Source organism: Salvelinus alpinus, chromosome 10 (genome assembly GCF_045679555.1).
Source record: "Salvelinus alpinus chromosome 10, SLU_Salpinus.1, whole genome shotgun sequence".
In the NCBI taxonomy this organism is placed as follows: domain Eukaryota; kingdom Metazoa; phylum Chordata; class Actinopteri; order Salmoniformes; family Salmonidae; genus Salvelinus; species Salvelinus alpinus.
The window spans coordinates 36,082,417-36,097,732 of record NC_092095.1 but is presented as its reverse complement, the minus strand read 5'-3'; the positions used below and the strand labels follow the sequence as shown (position 1 = coordinate 36,097,732).

Genomic DNA, 15,316 nt, shown 5'->3' with positions numbered 1-15,316 from the left:
GACTGCTTTAGTACAATGTAATATTAATATACTGTACCTATAAACACACACAAGTAGTGATGATGGTCCCGTAAATTCTACATGAATGCTCAGACATTGTTTCACACTGCCCCTGAGAGGATTATTTCTTATAACTACGGTGTCTGCTCAAAACAGACTCCTGGATTGTATGCACTAGACCATGGGTCTCCAACCTTTTCTAGCATGAGAGCTACTTCAAAAAAAATCAAACATGTCGCAAGCTACTCATTTTCCCCCCATAGCTTTTAAATAGGCACATTCTTCTCTTATCCTCTACCCTGCAACTCTTTCCCGGATCTTTGGTGTACAAGAGGTGTGTTTTCTGTCAATATACAGTACCAGTCAAAAGTTTGGACACACCTACTCATTCAAGGGTTTTTCTATATTTTTACTATTTTCTACATTGTAGAATAATAGTGAAGACATGAAAACTAGAAAATAACACATATGGAATCATGTAGTAACCAAAAACGTGTTAAACAAAGTAGCCACCGTTTGCTTTGATGACAGCTTTGCACACTCTTGGCATTCTCTCAACCAGCTTCATGAGGAATGCTTTTCCAACAGTCTTGAAGGAGTTTCCACATATGCTGAGAACTTGCTGGCTGCATTCCTTCACTCTGCGGTCTAACTCATCCCAAACCCTCTCAATTGGGTTGAGGTCGGGTGATTGTGGAGGCCAGGTCATCTGATACAGCACTCGACCACTCTCCCTCTTGGTCAAATAGCCTTTACACAGCCTGGAGGTGTGTTTTGGGTCATTGTCCTGTTAAAAAACAAATGACAGTCCCACTAAGTGCAAACCAGATGGGATGGTGTATCGCTGCAGAATGCTGTGATAGCCATGCTGGTTAAGTGTGCCTTGAATTCTAAATTACTGATGTTGTCTCCAGCAAAGAACCCCCACACCATCACATCTCCTCCTCCGTGGTTCACGGTGGGAACCACACATGCAGAGATAATCTGTTCACCTACTCTGCATCTCACAAAGACGTCAGTTGGAACCAAAAATGTCAAATTTGGACTCATCAGACCAAAGGACAGAATTCCACCGGTCTAATGTCCATTGCTCGTGTTTCTTGACCCAAACAAGTCTCTTCTTATTATTGGTGTCCTTTAGTAGTGGTTTCTTTGCAGCAAATCGACCATGAAGGCCTGATTCACGCAGTCTTCTCTGAACAGCTGATGTTGAACTTAGTATTTTACTTGAACTCTGTGAAGCATTTATTTGGACTGCAATCTGAGGCTGGTAACTCTAATGAACTTATCCTCTACCACCCCTACCTTGTCACAACACAACTGATTGGCTCAAATGCATTAGGAAGGAAAGAAATTCCACAAATTAACTTTTAACAAGGCACACCTGTTAATTGAAATGTATTCCAGGTGACAACCTCATGAAGCTGCCTGAGTGAATGCCAAGCGTGTGCAAAGCTGTCATCAAGGCAAAGGGTGGCTACTTTGAAGAATCTCAAATATACTTTGATTTGTTTAACACCTTTTTGTTTACTACATGATTCCATATGTGTTATTTCATAGTGTTGATGTCTTCACTATTATTCTACAATGTAGAAAATAGCAAAAATAAAGAAAAACCTGGAATGAGTAGGTGTGTCCAAACTTTTGACTGGTACTGTACTTGGTAAAATAATGGTTAATAAACAATTCTTAGAGCCCCATAAAATTATATTTTCTATTTTCTGTAATTCTGTTTATTTTTTTTATCTCAGTATTACAATTCTTCATAGAGAAACAACAAAAATATATGTTCTGAGTCATATTTACATTTACATTTAAGTCATTTAGCAGACGCTCTTATCCAGAGCGACTTACAAATTGGTGCATTCACCTTATGATGTCCAGTGGAACAACCACTTTACAATAGTGCATCTAACTCTTTTAAGGGGGGGGGGGGGGGTTAGAAGGATTACTTTATCCTATCCTAGGTATTCCTTAAAGAGGTGGGGTTTCAGGTGTCTCCGGAAGGTGGTGATTGACTCCGCTGACCTGGCGTCGTGAGGGAGTTTGTTCCACCATTGGGGTGCCAGAGCAGCGAACAGTTTTGACTGGGCTGAGCGGGAACTGTACTTCCTCAGAGGTAGGGAGGCGAGCAGGCCAGAGGTGGATGAACGCAGTGCCCTTGTTTGGGTGTAGGGCCTGATCAATTTCCATGTCAATGATGAAATCACATCAGAAGACCAATTTTGAGGTCTGAAAAGAAAAGTGATTTAAAAAAAAGTATTTCCCCTTTAATTGAGCATTAATAAAGCAAGAGAGGAATGTGTTGGTTTAGCAATGTTACTGGGTCATCACTAGTTAATAAAGCAAGAGGAATTTGTCGGTCAAGCGATGTTTCTGGGTCGTCACTAGTTACTACAGCCACAAAGTCATAAACCCTGCCTATTTCTACAATGTCTCCAATTAAAATCTGTTTCTAAACCTAACCCTAACCACACTGCTAACTTCTATCCACAAGACAAGGTCTGGGGAGGTGTATCACAGCATCATCGGACTGAGCTTGTCAATGCAGGCAATCTCAACGCTGTGCGTTACAGGGAAGACATCCTCCTCCCTCATGTGGTACCCTTCCTGCAAGCTCATCCTGCCATGACCCTTCAGCATGACAATTCCACCAGCCACACTGCTCGTTCTGTGCGTGATTTCCTGCAAGACAGGAATATTAGTGTTCTACCATCTCAATCCCATTGAGCAGGTCTGGGACCTGTTGGATCGGAGGGTGAGGGCTAGGGCCATGCCTCCCAGAAATGTCCGGGAACTTGCAGGTGCCTTGGTGGAAGAGTGGGTAACATCTCACAGCAACAATTGGCAAATCTGGTGGTCCATGAGGAGGAGATGCACTGCAGTACTTAATGCAGCTGGTGGCCACACCAGATACTGTCCGTTACTTTTGATTTTGACACCCCCTTTTTCAGGGACACATTATTCGATTTCTGTTAGTCACATGTCTGTGGAACTTGTTCAGTCTCAGTTGTTGAATCGTGTTATGTTCATTCAAATATTTACACGTTAAGTTTGCTGAAAATAAACGCAGTTGACAGTGAGAGGACATTTCTTTTTTTGCTGAGTTTATTATGTTAAATTGGGATTTTTAACCCAATAGTTGCCAGCTAGGAGTGGGATAATGTCAGGCTTTGATTGGATAGTAGACGGGAACTTTATGTTTCTGAAAGTTTGAGATGGGACACGTGGGGAAAAAATGCATTTACTTTCAGAATTGCTTGGTAGCTCGCTATCCACCTGTTGGAGAGCTCTTCACTAGACACCAAATTGAAGAACACACACTGTAACTGGGAAGAACTGCCTGAAGTTGTCAAATAAGAAACGCTCGTTTTCATTTTCCATCGCAAAATATTTCACTACGTTTTGCTACTGTGTACATTAATGAATATGACCCCAGTTTGACTGCTATTGACATTATGCAAATAAAGTTAATCCAAGCACTGCCATAAAAAAAAACACAAATGCATTGAAACCCAGTTAACCAGACTAATCAACGTGAAAAAAAGGTTTATTATTGCCTCATGCACCGACATCAAATGTTTATAAACAGTTTGGAAACATTTTACTGGGTTAATCCTGTATTCATCTGTAAAATACATTTTAGTACACTACATACCATTGATGTATCTTAAAAACTGAATAACATGAAATTTGTACAAAGGGGGCAGCAGGTAACCTAGCGGTTAGAGAGGCGAGCCAGCAACCGTTGGGTTGCCAGTTAGAATCCTGGGTCAGACGGAAAAAAATCGGTTGGGAACTGCTCACAACCGGAGGGTTGCTGGTATCAAATCCTCAATGTCGTTACCTGCCTTTGTGCCCTTGAGCAAGGCACTTAACCCCCCCCTACAACAACAGCTCCACGGGTGCCCAGTGTGGCAGCCCCCCCCCCAAAAAAAACTATCTGTATGTGTAGGGATTGGGTTAAAAGCAGAAGTCAACTTTCGATTGGGCCTTGAGTGCAACTGACCAATAAAGTGATCCTAAACTTCAAATATACAAAGGAAATATCCACTGTGACAGTGGCTTCAATACATTAGAGTAACTGCACTGTGGAAATATTTTCCACTGTCATGTTCATTAGCATTGCCACTTGATGAAGCCCCTACTTCATTTGGATATTTACAATGTCATCAGAAGTCATCTCTGTCGTTTACGAAATGGAGATCATTCAAATTACAGACCTCCTTATTTGGGGCAATCCTCAAACTCACACAAACACAAAATGGCGAAATCTTTTAAAGGAATAGTACTACTTACCCAGAGTCAGATGAACTCGTGGGTTACCATTATTGTTGTCCCTGTGCGCAGTATGAAGGATGTTAGAGGTAGTTTCATGAACCAATGCTAACTTGCGTTAGCGTAATGACTGGAAGTCTACAGGTACGCTAGCATACCACATTGGCTCGCAAAACTACCTCTTAACCTCCTTCATACTGCACACAGAGACAAACATCTCTTGGGTTTGTTGTCTGTAGAAAACGAGCATGTTTCCCCAACAGGGTTCTTTTGTTCTCCTGGTGTTCTCCCAGGATCCCAGTGTGTGTTTATGTTTTACAGTTTGAGTTTAGTCTCTTTGGCCTCCATGGCCTTGGTGGCAACCTCGGCTCGCTCTGACAGAAGGTCTGCTTGCTCAGCTGGTCCCTGCGACTGGGCATTCTTCAGTAGGAAGTGACTGATGAACAGCTTCAAGCCCTCCCGCAGCATTCCTAGCTTGGGAATTCCCGAAATCCTGGCGAGACCGAACACAATGAAAGACATTGATACCAGACTTTTCACATAGTCAAACGTCAGCGGTGCGGTTTTACAGGATAGCCAAAGTACAAGGAGGATATGTTTTCATGACTGGGCGAGAAGAAGAATCTGGCCCTGATAGAATTTCTTCTAAACAAGTTATAGAATGACTCAGAAAATGTATACGTGATGAAAACACGTGTTTATCGTTGATATACCCTGGCCCGTATGCAAAATGTCATTAACGGAAACTGAGAAACTCAGTCTAAACTCAGTTTGGACTGGAATGTGATGCATTACGTCGCTCACCTTCCAAATATGTTTGTAAGATCCTCAGTCTCTGTGTCTTTTAACAGCTTAGTCAATACCTGACGCAGGAACTTGACTTTAGGCTTGTCCAACTCACCAAACTCTATCACCTACAAAGAGACAGAGTGAAAGTGGCACCAAAAGTTAATTCGAAGGTAAGTTAGCGAGCTGACGTTTGTAGTGGCAGTTTAAAGAAATCCGAACCATAAATTTGTTTCTCCTGGCCCATAGACTACTTTCAGGGTAAGAAAAGATCTAATATTAGGTTGTAAAATACTGAACTTCCCCTTTAACATTCATCAAATCACTTCCCTATGACCGGATTTCATCTCTATAACATGGTGTGTCAGACCTTGAGTATGGAGAGGGAGAGGCACTTTCTCTGGAGGAAGCGTGTGACCAGCTGGACCAGGTTGCTGAAGGTGCTGGTGGATAGGCTGGACAGGTCCTTGAATTTGTCCCACAGACTGAACTGAAATGTCATCTGGGGAAACATACAACAGAGGATCTGTGGGACTACTGGGGGATTGGAGGATATGGAAGAACTCCAGCAGTCTTATCCTATTTCCTCTAATCAATTGAGAAGCCTGGGGCCGTCTCAGAGTACCAGTGCATGTGCAATCATGTTCATTACGATCCAAGAAAAAAAAAAACAGATCCAAGTTCAGCATACCTACTCTGAGACGCTTCATGAATACGGGCCCAGTATTACAATCCATGACCCATTCCAACCACAGGAGGCTTCTGAAGGGAGAACTACTCATAATAACGGCCGGAACATAGTGATTGGAATGGCATCAAACACCTGGAAACCATGTGTTTGATATATTTGATACCATTCCATGAATTCCGCTTCGGTCCTTACCACTTTTTCCTCAATTAAAAAAGGTGCCACCAACCTCCTGTGATTCCAACCCATTAAATACAGCAAGCAAACACATAATCCTGATCTAATCCGCTTGTGAACACCAAACATTTGCACCGGTTCAGATGAAAGCTCTTTAATGGGACAATGGTTATCACTATCATAGATGGGGTAGTAACCTAAAGGGAAGCTTAAGGGGAAGTGAGGGGTTATGACCATTGTCTACTTTCACAGCATGAAACGAAACGTCAGAAAAGTGCGAGAGGGAGTAGAGACACTCCGTTGTTTCCCACACTGTTGAGGTGAACTGAGGGTCATAGTTGGGTGGCTATAGAGTGAATCATCCAATCACAACGCTATGGAGCAATTAAGAACCATTAGAATGCCTGGGAAATCATAAAGCTCAGAGTAGGAGACTGTCCATGTTATCTTACTCATTATGATCTAAAAGGCTAAACTGATTCTAGATCAGCACTCTGAGAGGCTTTATAATTACGGGCACTGTTCTCTTACCTGGAACCGCCTGTCGTGCTCACAGAACTTCTCTCCCAGTACAGCATAGAAGGCATTGAAGCTCTTCTCCTGGAGGCAGCAGTCCATCAGCACATGGACGATCTCCCTCTCCTGCTGGTCCTTCAGCCCGAGCCTGCACACAGAAAACAACGCAGTGCCACATATTAAAACTTGTGGCAATGGCTAGCTTGGTATGCAAGCATTTTAATGCTGCAAAAGGGTAGGGAAACAAAACACACCGTATCAGCTTCTCAAAGGCATCTAGGTAATCCTCGCTGGTCATGATCACGCAGAATATATTTCTCCTGATGTCTGTGTTCATTCTCTGTTTCCGGGCCAGGTCTAAGACCTTGGCGCTGAACTGAGGAGACGGATGAAGGGAAATTGCCATTATGATCAGAAAAATACATTGAAAATGCTGTCCAGTTCAGAATGGCCACTCAAATGTTAATATGAAAGAGCTACAGTAATGATTTAGTGGAGCAACAGGGGCCATATGTATCAAACATCTCAGAGTGGTCGTGCTGATGTAGGATCAGGTCCGCCCCCGTCAATATAATCTTATTCATTTTGATCTAAAAGACTAAACTGATCCTAAACCAGCACGCCTACTTACTCTGAGACACTTGATGCATACGGCCCCAGATCTTTTAGAGTTTTTAGTACCTTTCCTTCTGCAGTAGTCTGTTTTGAGGTCTTGTTGCCCTGGTCACCTATCATGGGGACTCCGGACCACGATGAGCCCACGATCCACCAGCGTCCCACCTGCTCTGCAGCCAGGAGGTTCTCCAGAGAAACCCTCAGCTTCACATCACTGCCCCCCGAACTCTGGTGGATCTGAACTCAACAGTTACAACTCAATCACGTAACGCTCTGGGGTGAAGTTTCCCCTAAATAGAGCTCTAGGATCAATTTCTCCTTACCCAATCCCAACCTTCAATGTTAGTGGGGGAAATGCAAAACTGACCCAAGATCATTGTCTAGTGGCAACCTCACCCTACTTCTTCATGCTCCCCTAATCTGGGTGCTCAAACCTATCACATAAACTGCTAAGTGAGATTATAGCGCCCCCTGGCGGTTTTAGCTAAAAACTACCAAGGGAAACGTCAACAACGGAATAATATTTCACGGCTGAGCAAAGAATGGGTTTGAGGATATGGCATGACAGTTGTAAAGGCGTAAGTCAATCAGATCTGTAACCCACCAGAGTTCTCTGTAGCTTTCGGAGTCTCTCAACAGGCTCTGGGTCGTAGCCAGGGATCTTCCTCATATCGTTGTTCTTCAGAGCCAGCATGGTCTCCAGCATGAAGCGCACCTAAAGATAGAGAAGATATTCAGAAGAGAGTTGGTTTGCTAATACATTTGACTTGCAAGTTGCTCTGGACAGGAGTCTCTGTCAAATGACCAAAATCGAAATGTAAAATGACTCTGGTTGAACAACAATGAGGTGTGTATAGACAGCGGGTGATGTTGAGAGTGGTGTTGCTGTGACAAACCGTACCCTATTTTCGTCCTGGAACTTGGTGCCCACACCACTGGCCTTGCTCTGGGCCTCAGAGATGAGTTCTTTCAGTGCAAGGGCATCATCCTTCCGCAGGGCGAAGCCTACGTTCTTCAGCACGAACAGGACCAGCTCAATGTCCTTCTCGGTGAAGGCCCCCACCAGCATCTTCAGGATGTCAAAGATGAGGAGGGCGTGCACCACCTGGAAGTTGTAGAGATGTGCCACCATGGCCACCAGGTTGTCACACTCCTTGCCTTCACCAGGGCTCTTGTACAACTCGGCGAACTGCCGCACCACTGTCTCCAAGAAATTAGCCCCCACCTGCAAAATGGTACATCATGTCAAAGGTCAGAAAATAGAGCAAAGAGGTCAATGGAACCCAGAATGCTGGTGGGCATGTGAATTTGTGTGTGTGTATGTGGCTATTTACTGACGGGTGCTACCAATCCATTAGGATTCAACTGTCATTTATAGTTGATTGTGACTAGCCCCCTCACTTATAAACTATGTCTATGTCCCAAATAGCAACCTATTCCCTATAGAGTGCTACTTTTGACCAGAGGCCTGCACGATATAGGGAATAGGGTGCCATTTGGGACACAGGTGTGTGTGTTGAATGACAAGTAATTGTGTTGATGCGGTTCGAACCTACCTCAAGCCCCACTGTGTGATGCAGGATGCTGACAAGCAGGACGTGTTCCATCAGCAGTCTGTCAGGCATCAGGGCTGGGGTGACACAGGCTGCCAGGAGGATCTCCGTCAGGGTGTCGTTCATGTCCTTCCGGCTGGAGCTCATGTACAGCTCTTCCAGCTGGCCACTGATGGACGCCATGTTGGCCTCACTGAGCCTACGGAGGAGAATGCAGCACAGGACAACAATGTTTGAACCAAGATGGACACCAAAAACACAAGACTCGGGGTTGTATGTTTACATTTGACATTTTAGTCATCAAGCGGACGCTCTTATTCAGAGCGACTTACAGTAGCGAGTGCATACATTTTCGTACTGGTCCCCTGTGGGAACCGAACACACAACCCTGGCATTGCAAGCTCCATGCTCTACCAACTGAGCTACACAGGCATCTCAGAGTAGGAGTGCTGATTTAGGATGAGTTTTGCCTTTTCGGTCGATTACGCGGACAGGGGGGACCTGGGTATCCACAAACCATCCCAGAGTAAGTGTGCTGATCTAGGATCTGTCCATATAATTGTATTCATTATGATCTAAAAGCTAAATCTGATCTTAGATCAGCATTCCTACTCTGAGTGCTGTTGTGGATACAGGCCCAGATCATAGATCAGCACTCTTATTCTGAGACGCTTGATACATACGGACTTTGAGCACCCCTTGCACCAAAATATGAATTGAGACAAATCCAGTGTGACAGCAGATAAAACAGGGCCAAGGTACATTGATTAAGATGAAAGAGCATATAGTAGTCAAGTCATCACAACATTACCTGTTCACAAGTCCTTTGACTTGTCTCTTCAGTCTCTCCAACTCAGCTCTGCGCTTATCATCCCCGGTGTCCCGTAGGTGAGGGGGCACGTATTTTCCTGCTGACGGGACAGCCTAAACATACAGAATAGTGTTTCATTCTCAGTCTATACATTTAGGGCCGGTTTCCCAGACACAGATTAAATCTAATGCTGGACTAAAAAGTGTTTTCAGCGGAGGTTCTCCACTGAGCTTGATGTTTTGTTGTCCAGGACTAGGCTTAATCTATGTCTTGGGAAACTGGTCCTTAAATTTAGCTGAAATTCACAAATTAGATTCTAATTGGGCAACTTACAGTGTCAGCGTTCGGCCCTGCAAGAGTTGAGTCTCCACTCTCAACTCCCTCATCCTTTCCATTTTCTTCTTCTGAAGCTATTCCACCACTCTCATCCATCTCACTTTCGTCATCTTCATCCATTCCATCTTCTTCCTCCTCATCTATCTCATCTTCCTCTTCCTTGATGGTATCCAGGTCTCCATCTCTGCCTAGTTCACTGCCCTCCTCTTCCGAGTCATCTCCTTGGTCTTCCTCCTCTTCCCCGGACATTTCAGATTCACTGTCTACCAATGTCCTTAATTTCTCTTTGGCAATGTCCATGTCATCATCACTGTCATGCATTATCCCTGAAGCTGCCGATCCAGCATCCAGCACCCCCAAAATGTAATCCAGTCCATCATCAGCGAATGACTGGGGAAGTTTTTTTTTGTTTTTCCTTTTGTTATACCCAAGAGATCGCTCCAACCTCTTAATTTCTCTGTCCTCAGCAATATTTGCTTCCAAAAGGGCTTTTTTTCTTGATTCTTCAAGTTTGTTTCTTTTCTTTTCTTTCTTAGAAGGTTTCTTAGGTCCTTTTTTCTCAGCCTTCTCTCCTGCGGCAGCCTCAACAGGAGTTGACTTGGGTTGTTGAGATACTGGCTCGTCTTTCTTTACTTTTCCATTAACCTTCTTTGTTTGTTGTTCATCAGATAGGGTTGCAACTTCTTCACTGTCACCATTGGATGCTTTGAGAGCCTTGTAGCCTTCATAGTGATTCTTAATTTTAGCCTTTTTCATCTTTCTTTTCTCCTTACGCATTTCTTTTCTATTTTTCTTCTTAACAAATCTCAAGCCACTGCCATCTTCCGTTTCCTCAGTTTCATCACAGCCTACCTTACTTTTTACAAAGTCGTTAACTGTCATCATATACTTTTGCAATTTACCAGTGTCTTTCTTTCCTTTCCTCTTTGCTTTCCCCTTGCCTTTCATCTCTGCAACAGATATAACTAACTATCGTTAACTACCTAGCTATGCTATTATTATTACTTGGCGAAAGACACTGACTTTTATAATTAAATTCCTTTCTGTGTCTCACCGAGTTTAAAGCGTGGCAAGAAGCAAACAAGCTTGTTTATGATTATAAAGCAAGAAAAGCTTGTTTGTGAAGCAAAGAGGTTCCAAAAAGGTTCAAATAAATAAAAATATAAAACCTACCAGTCGTTACCTTGGAACACATGAAATAGATAAACAAAACTATCTCAAAACGTCAAATAATAGACACGTGTATATTCATGACGGCAGCCATTGTTGTTGACAATCGACCCAGGAAACACACGTACCGGGGGGAAAAACAGCTTCCGGGTCATTGTTTTTAGTCGCGGAATGATGATGTAATTTATTTTGGGGCGTTTTTTTGGGCGGTGGAAAATGAGCGGACTTCGTTGGAACGGCAATAGTGAGCTTTGGCTGTTACCTGAGCTGTTTGTCTTTTGACCATAGACAGGTTTTATGGACGTCAGTTGTACGACTAGTGTGTAGTGAGGCAATTTATTTGCATTTGCAATATGAAGAATGGAAGAAGACGATGTTACTATCAGAGAACAGAATTTCCACAGCCAAGTTCGAGAATACATTGTAAGTTCGTCTCGCTAACTTGCTAACGTTTGATATGTGGCGATGCTGCTTACAGCTGACAGGTCAAAACTAGCTAAGCTAACGTTGACTTGTTAGATAGCAAGTTGCACATAACTAGCTACCAGTGCTAATAGTCTAAGGTTACCCAGAATGTAAACTGTTGACTGCGTTCAAAATGTATAATAGTAGTTAACTAGCTAGCTGGTTAGCTCGTTTTTATTTTAGCTCCACAACGATGGTTAGCCACGTTAAATCTCCCAAGTTTAATTTGTATTTATTTTTAATTCAACCTTTATTTAACCTTTTAACCAGGTAGGCTAGTTGAGAACAAGTTATCATTTACAACTGCGACCTGGCCAAGATAAAGCAAAGCAATGCGACACAAACAACAACACAGAGTTACACATGGAATAGACAAAACATAGTCAATAACACAATAGAAAAAAAGTCTATAGACAGTGTGTGCAAATGAGGTAAGATAAGGGAGGTAAGGAAATAAAATAGGTCACAGTGGCAAAATAATTACAATTTAGCAATTAAACACTGGCGTGATAGATGTGCAGAAGATGAATGTGCAAATAGAGATATTGGGGTGCAAAGGAGCAAATAAAATAAATAACAGTATGGGGCTGAGGTAGTTGGATGGGCTATTTACAGATGGGCTATGTACAGGTGCAGTGATCTGTGAGCTGCTCAGACAGCTGGTGCTTCAAGTTAGTGAGGGAGATGTGAGTCCAGCTTCAGTGATTTTTGCAATTCGTTCCAGTCATTGGCAGCAGAGAACTGGAAGGAAAGGGTGCCAAAGGAGGAGTTGGCTTTGGGGGAGACCAGTGAAATATACCTGCTGGAGCGTGTGCTACGGGTGGGTGCTGCTATGGTGACCAGTGAACTGAGATAAGGCGGGGCTTTACCTAGCAAAGACTTATTGATGACCTGGAGCCAGTGGGTTTGGCGACGAATATGACGCGAGGGCCAGCCAACGAGAGCATACAGGTCGCAGTGGTGGGTAGTATATGGGGCTTTGGTGACAAAACGGATGGCACTGTGATAGACTGCATCCAATTTGCTGATTAGTGTTGGAGGCTATTTTGTAAATGACATCGCGAAGTCAAGGATTGGTAGGATGGTCAGTTTTACGATGGTGTGTTTGGAAGCATGAGTGAAGGATGCTTTGTTGTGAAATAGGAAGCCGATTCTAGATTTAATTTTGGATTGGAGAGGCTTAATGTGAGTCTGGAAGGAGAGTTTACAGTCTAACCAGACACCTAGGTATTTGTAGATGTCCACATATTCTAAGTCAGGACAGGTGCTGGTAGCGATCGGTTGAAGAGCATGCATTTAGTTTTACTTGCATTTAAGAGCAGTTGGAGGCCATGGAAGGAGAGTTGTATGGCATTGAAGCTCATCTGGAGGTTAGCTAACACAGTGTCCAAAGAAGGGCCAGAAGTATACAGAGGGGTATCGTCTGCGTAGATGTGGATCAGAGAATCACCAGCAGCAAGAGCGACATCATTGATGTATACAGAGAAAAGAGTCGGCCCGAGAATTGAACCCTGTGGCACCCCCATAGAGAGTGCCAGAGGTCCGGTCAACAGGCCCTCCGATTTGACACAGTGAACTCTATCAGAGAAGTAGTTGGTGAACCAGGTGAGGCAGTCATTTGAGAAACCAAGGCTGTTGAGTCTGCCGATAAGAATGTGGTGATTGACAGAGTCGAAAGCCTTGGCCAGGTCGATGAATACAGCTGCACAGTATTGTCTCTTATCGATGGAGGTTAAGTTAGTTAACTAGTTAAATAACTAGTCATTGTTCAATATAATGGTAGCGGCTATCCAATTAGCTTCCCACATTGCTTGCCTTAATCCATTAGGATTATTATTTTGCTAGCTAATAGCTAGGACAGTAACAGTTCAACACACTAAACTGGTTCTGATAGAGCTGCCTCTTACATGTTGTTCTCTTGGGCGTAACGTTGTTGTTCAACTCAAGCTCTCATCTCTCTCATATTCTAACTATGTAAAACTGAAACTGCTTGACTATGCTGTCCTATGGATGTATTAATACTTGGTTTCCCAAACTCGGTCCTGCGGACCCCAGGAGATGCAACATATTTGTTGTTGCCCTAGCACTACACTGCTGATGCAAGTAATCCACTAATCATCAAGCGTTGGTTATGTGAATCAGCTGTGTAGTGTTAGGGGGGGAAAAACGAGAGAAAAAAAACGGGAACCCATTGGGGTCCCCAGGGCCGAGTTTCGGAAACGCTGTCCTCATTATAACTTGTTTAGCCTACTTATGTCACTGGCGTCACACGTTTGACTTTCAAGTGAATATGACTTTAAAGTGTATTTGCAGCTAAACCAGGGTGTATAGGGTTTCTTGCACCAGACAGACCAGAGCTTGTTATTGATATGTGTGAAGTAATAATGACATGAACTGCAGGATGGCACTTCAATGCCCCCCTACCTTCAGAGTCTTTCCATGTCATTTCACCAAGCCATGACACCCACCATCTCAGATGGTTCTGAAATCGATTCTGTAGTTAGAAACAGATTAGCATTCCTGCAACATTGTTCAAATTTAATTTCTGTAGAAATTAAGCTAATTGATTGTACCCAAATAGGCCCTTTACATATTTAGGATAAACATAATATTCAATAAATATAGTACCCAGCATCTGATTTGAACCAAACTTATTTTTACTGTTGAGTAAACGTGAAGAATCCAATAAAATTGTCAAAGCCGTTCACGGAACCCATATACCCCACGCCAATCCCACCCCAACAACCAGTATACAGTAAACTGTAAGTTCTCTGTCTGACAAGTACTATCAAATCACATTTTATTGGTCACATACACATGGTTAGCAGATGTTAACGCGACTGTCGCGAAATGCTTGTGCTTCTAGTTCCGACAGTGCAGTAATATCTAACAAGTAATCTAACAATTTCACAACAACCTTATACACACAAGTGTAAAGGGATGAATAAGAATATGCACAAATTAATATATGGATGAGCGATGGCCGTGCGGCATAGGCAAGATGCAGTAGATGGTATAGAGTACACTATATACATATGAGATGAGTAATGTAGGGTATGTAATCATTATATAAAGCGGCATTGTTTAAAGTGACGAGTGATACATTTATTACATCCAATTATTAATTATTAAAGTGGCTAGAGATTTGAGTCAGTATGTTGGCAGCAGCCACTCAATGTTAGTGATGGCTGTTTAACAGAATGATGGCCTTGAGATGCACCTGTACTGACCTCGCCTTCTGGATGGTAGTGGGGTGAACAGGCAGTGGCTCGGGTGGTTGTTGTCCTTCATGATCTTTTTGGCTTTCCTGTGACATCGGGTGATGTAGGTGTCCTGGAGGGCAGGTAGTTAGCCTCCGGTGATGCGTTGTGCAGACCTCGCTACCCTCTGGAGAGCCTTACGGTTGTGGGCGGCGCAGTTGCCGTACCAGGCGGTGATACAGCCCGACAGGATGCTCTCGATTGTGCATCTGTAAAAGTTTGAGTGTTTTCGGTGAAAGCCAAATTTCTTCAGCCTCCTGAGGTTGAAGAGGTGCTATTGCGCCTTCTTCACCATGCTGTCTGTGTGGGTGGACCATTTCAGTTTGTCCGTGATGTGTATGCCGAGGAACTTAAAACTTTCCACCTTCTCCACTACTGTCCCGTCGATGTGGATAGGGGGGTGCTCCCTCTGCTGTTTCCTGAAGTCCACGATCATCTCCTTTGTTTTGTTGACGTTGAGTGTGAGGTTATTTAACTGACACCACACTCCGAGTGCACTCACCTCCTCACTGTAGGCCGTCTCGTCGTTGTTGGTAATCAAGCCTACCACTGGAGTGTCGTCTGCAAACTTGATGATTAAGTTGGAGGCGTGCATGGCCACCTAGTCATGGGTGAAGAGGGAGTACAGGAGAGGGCTGAGAACGCACCCTTGTGTTGACGA

General features: G+C 43.5%; 2 protein-coding genes across 2 annotated transcripts in view; one reads left to right on the top strand and one right to left on the bottom strand.

The window, feature by feature from the left end:
• Window positions 1-3,532: 3,532 nt before the first annotated feature.
• nom1 (nucleolar protein with MIF4G domain 1) lies at window positions 3,533-11,072 on the bottom strand. The gene is made up of 11 exons (XM_071329125.1): window positions 9,758-11,072; window positions 9,425-9,537; window positions 8,617-8,812; window positions 7,962-8,285; window positions 7,665-7,775; window positions 7,127-7,297; window positions 6,700-6,821; window positions 6,461-6,593; window positions 5,435-5,566; window positions 5,083-5,192; window positions 3,533-4,771 (listed from the first exon to the last, which is right to left on the bottom strand). Exons 1-11 carry the CDS (start codon window positions 10,706-10,708, stop codon window positions 4,594-4,596), a joined length of 2,541 nt encoding a protein of 846 aa, XP_071185226.1. The 5' UTR covers window positions 10,709-11,072; the 3' UTR covers window positions 3,533-4,593.
• A 44-nt stretch (window positions 11,073-11,116) lies between these two features.
• The window catches only part of lmbr1 (limb development membrane protein 1), a 56,350-nt gene continuing 52,150 nt past the window's right edge, over window positions 11,117-15,316 (top strand). The window contains exon 1 of the mRNA XM_071329127.1: window positions 11,117-11,353. Coding sequence (XP_071185228.1) covers window positions 11,291-11,353 — 63 coding nt within the window. The 5' untranslated portion in view covers window positions 11,117-11,290. The remainder of the gene's footprint in view (window positions 11,354-15,316) is intronic.

What these genes read in the sequence shown, in the direction of transcription:
- nom1 (XM_071329125.1), bottom strand. Translation starts at nt 10,708, where the DNA reads ATGAAAGGCAAGGGGAAAGCAAAGAGGAAAGGAAAGAAAGACACTGGT. An exon ending in AGACTACTGCAGAAGGAAAG is followed by an intron (nt 6,822 to 7,126) that starts GTACTAAAAACT and finishes CCGTCTCCTCAG; the next exon opens with TTCAGCGCCAAGGTCTTAGA. An exon ending in AGCACGACAGGCGGTTCCAG is followed by an intron (nt 5,567 to 6,460) that starts GTAAGAGAACAG and finishes ATGTTTCCCCAG; the next exon opens with ATGACATTTCAGTTCAGTCT.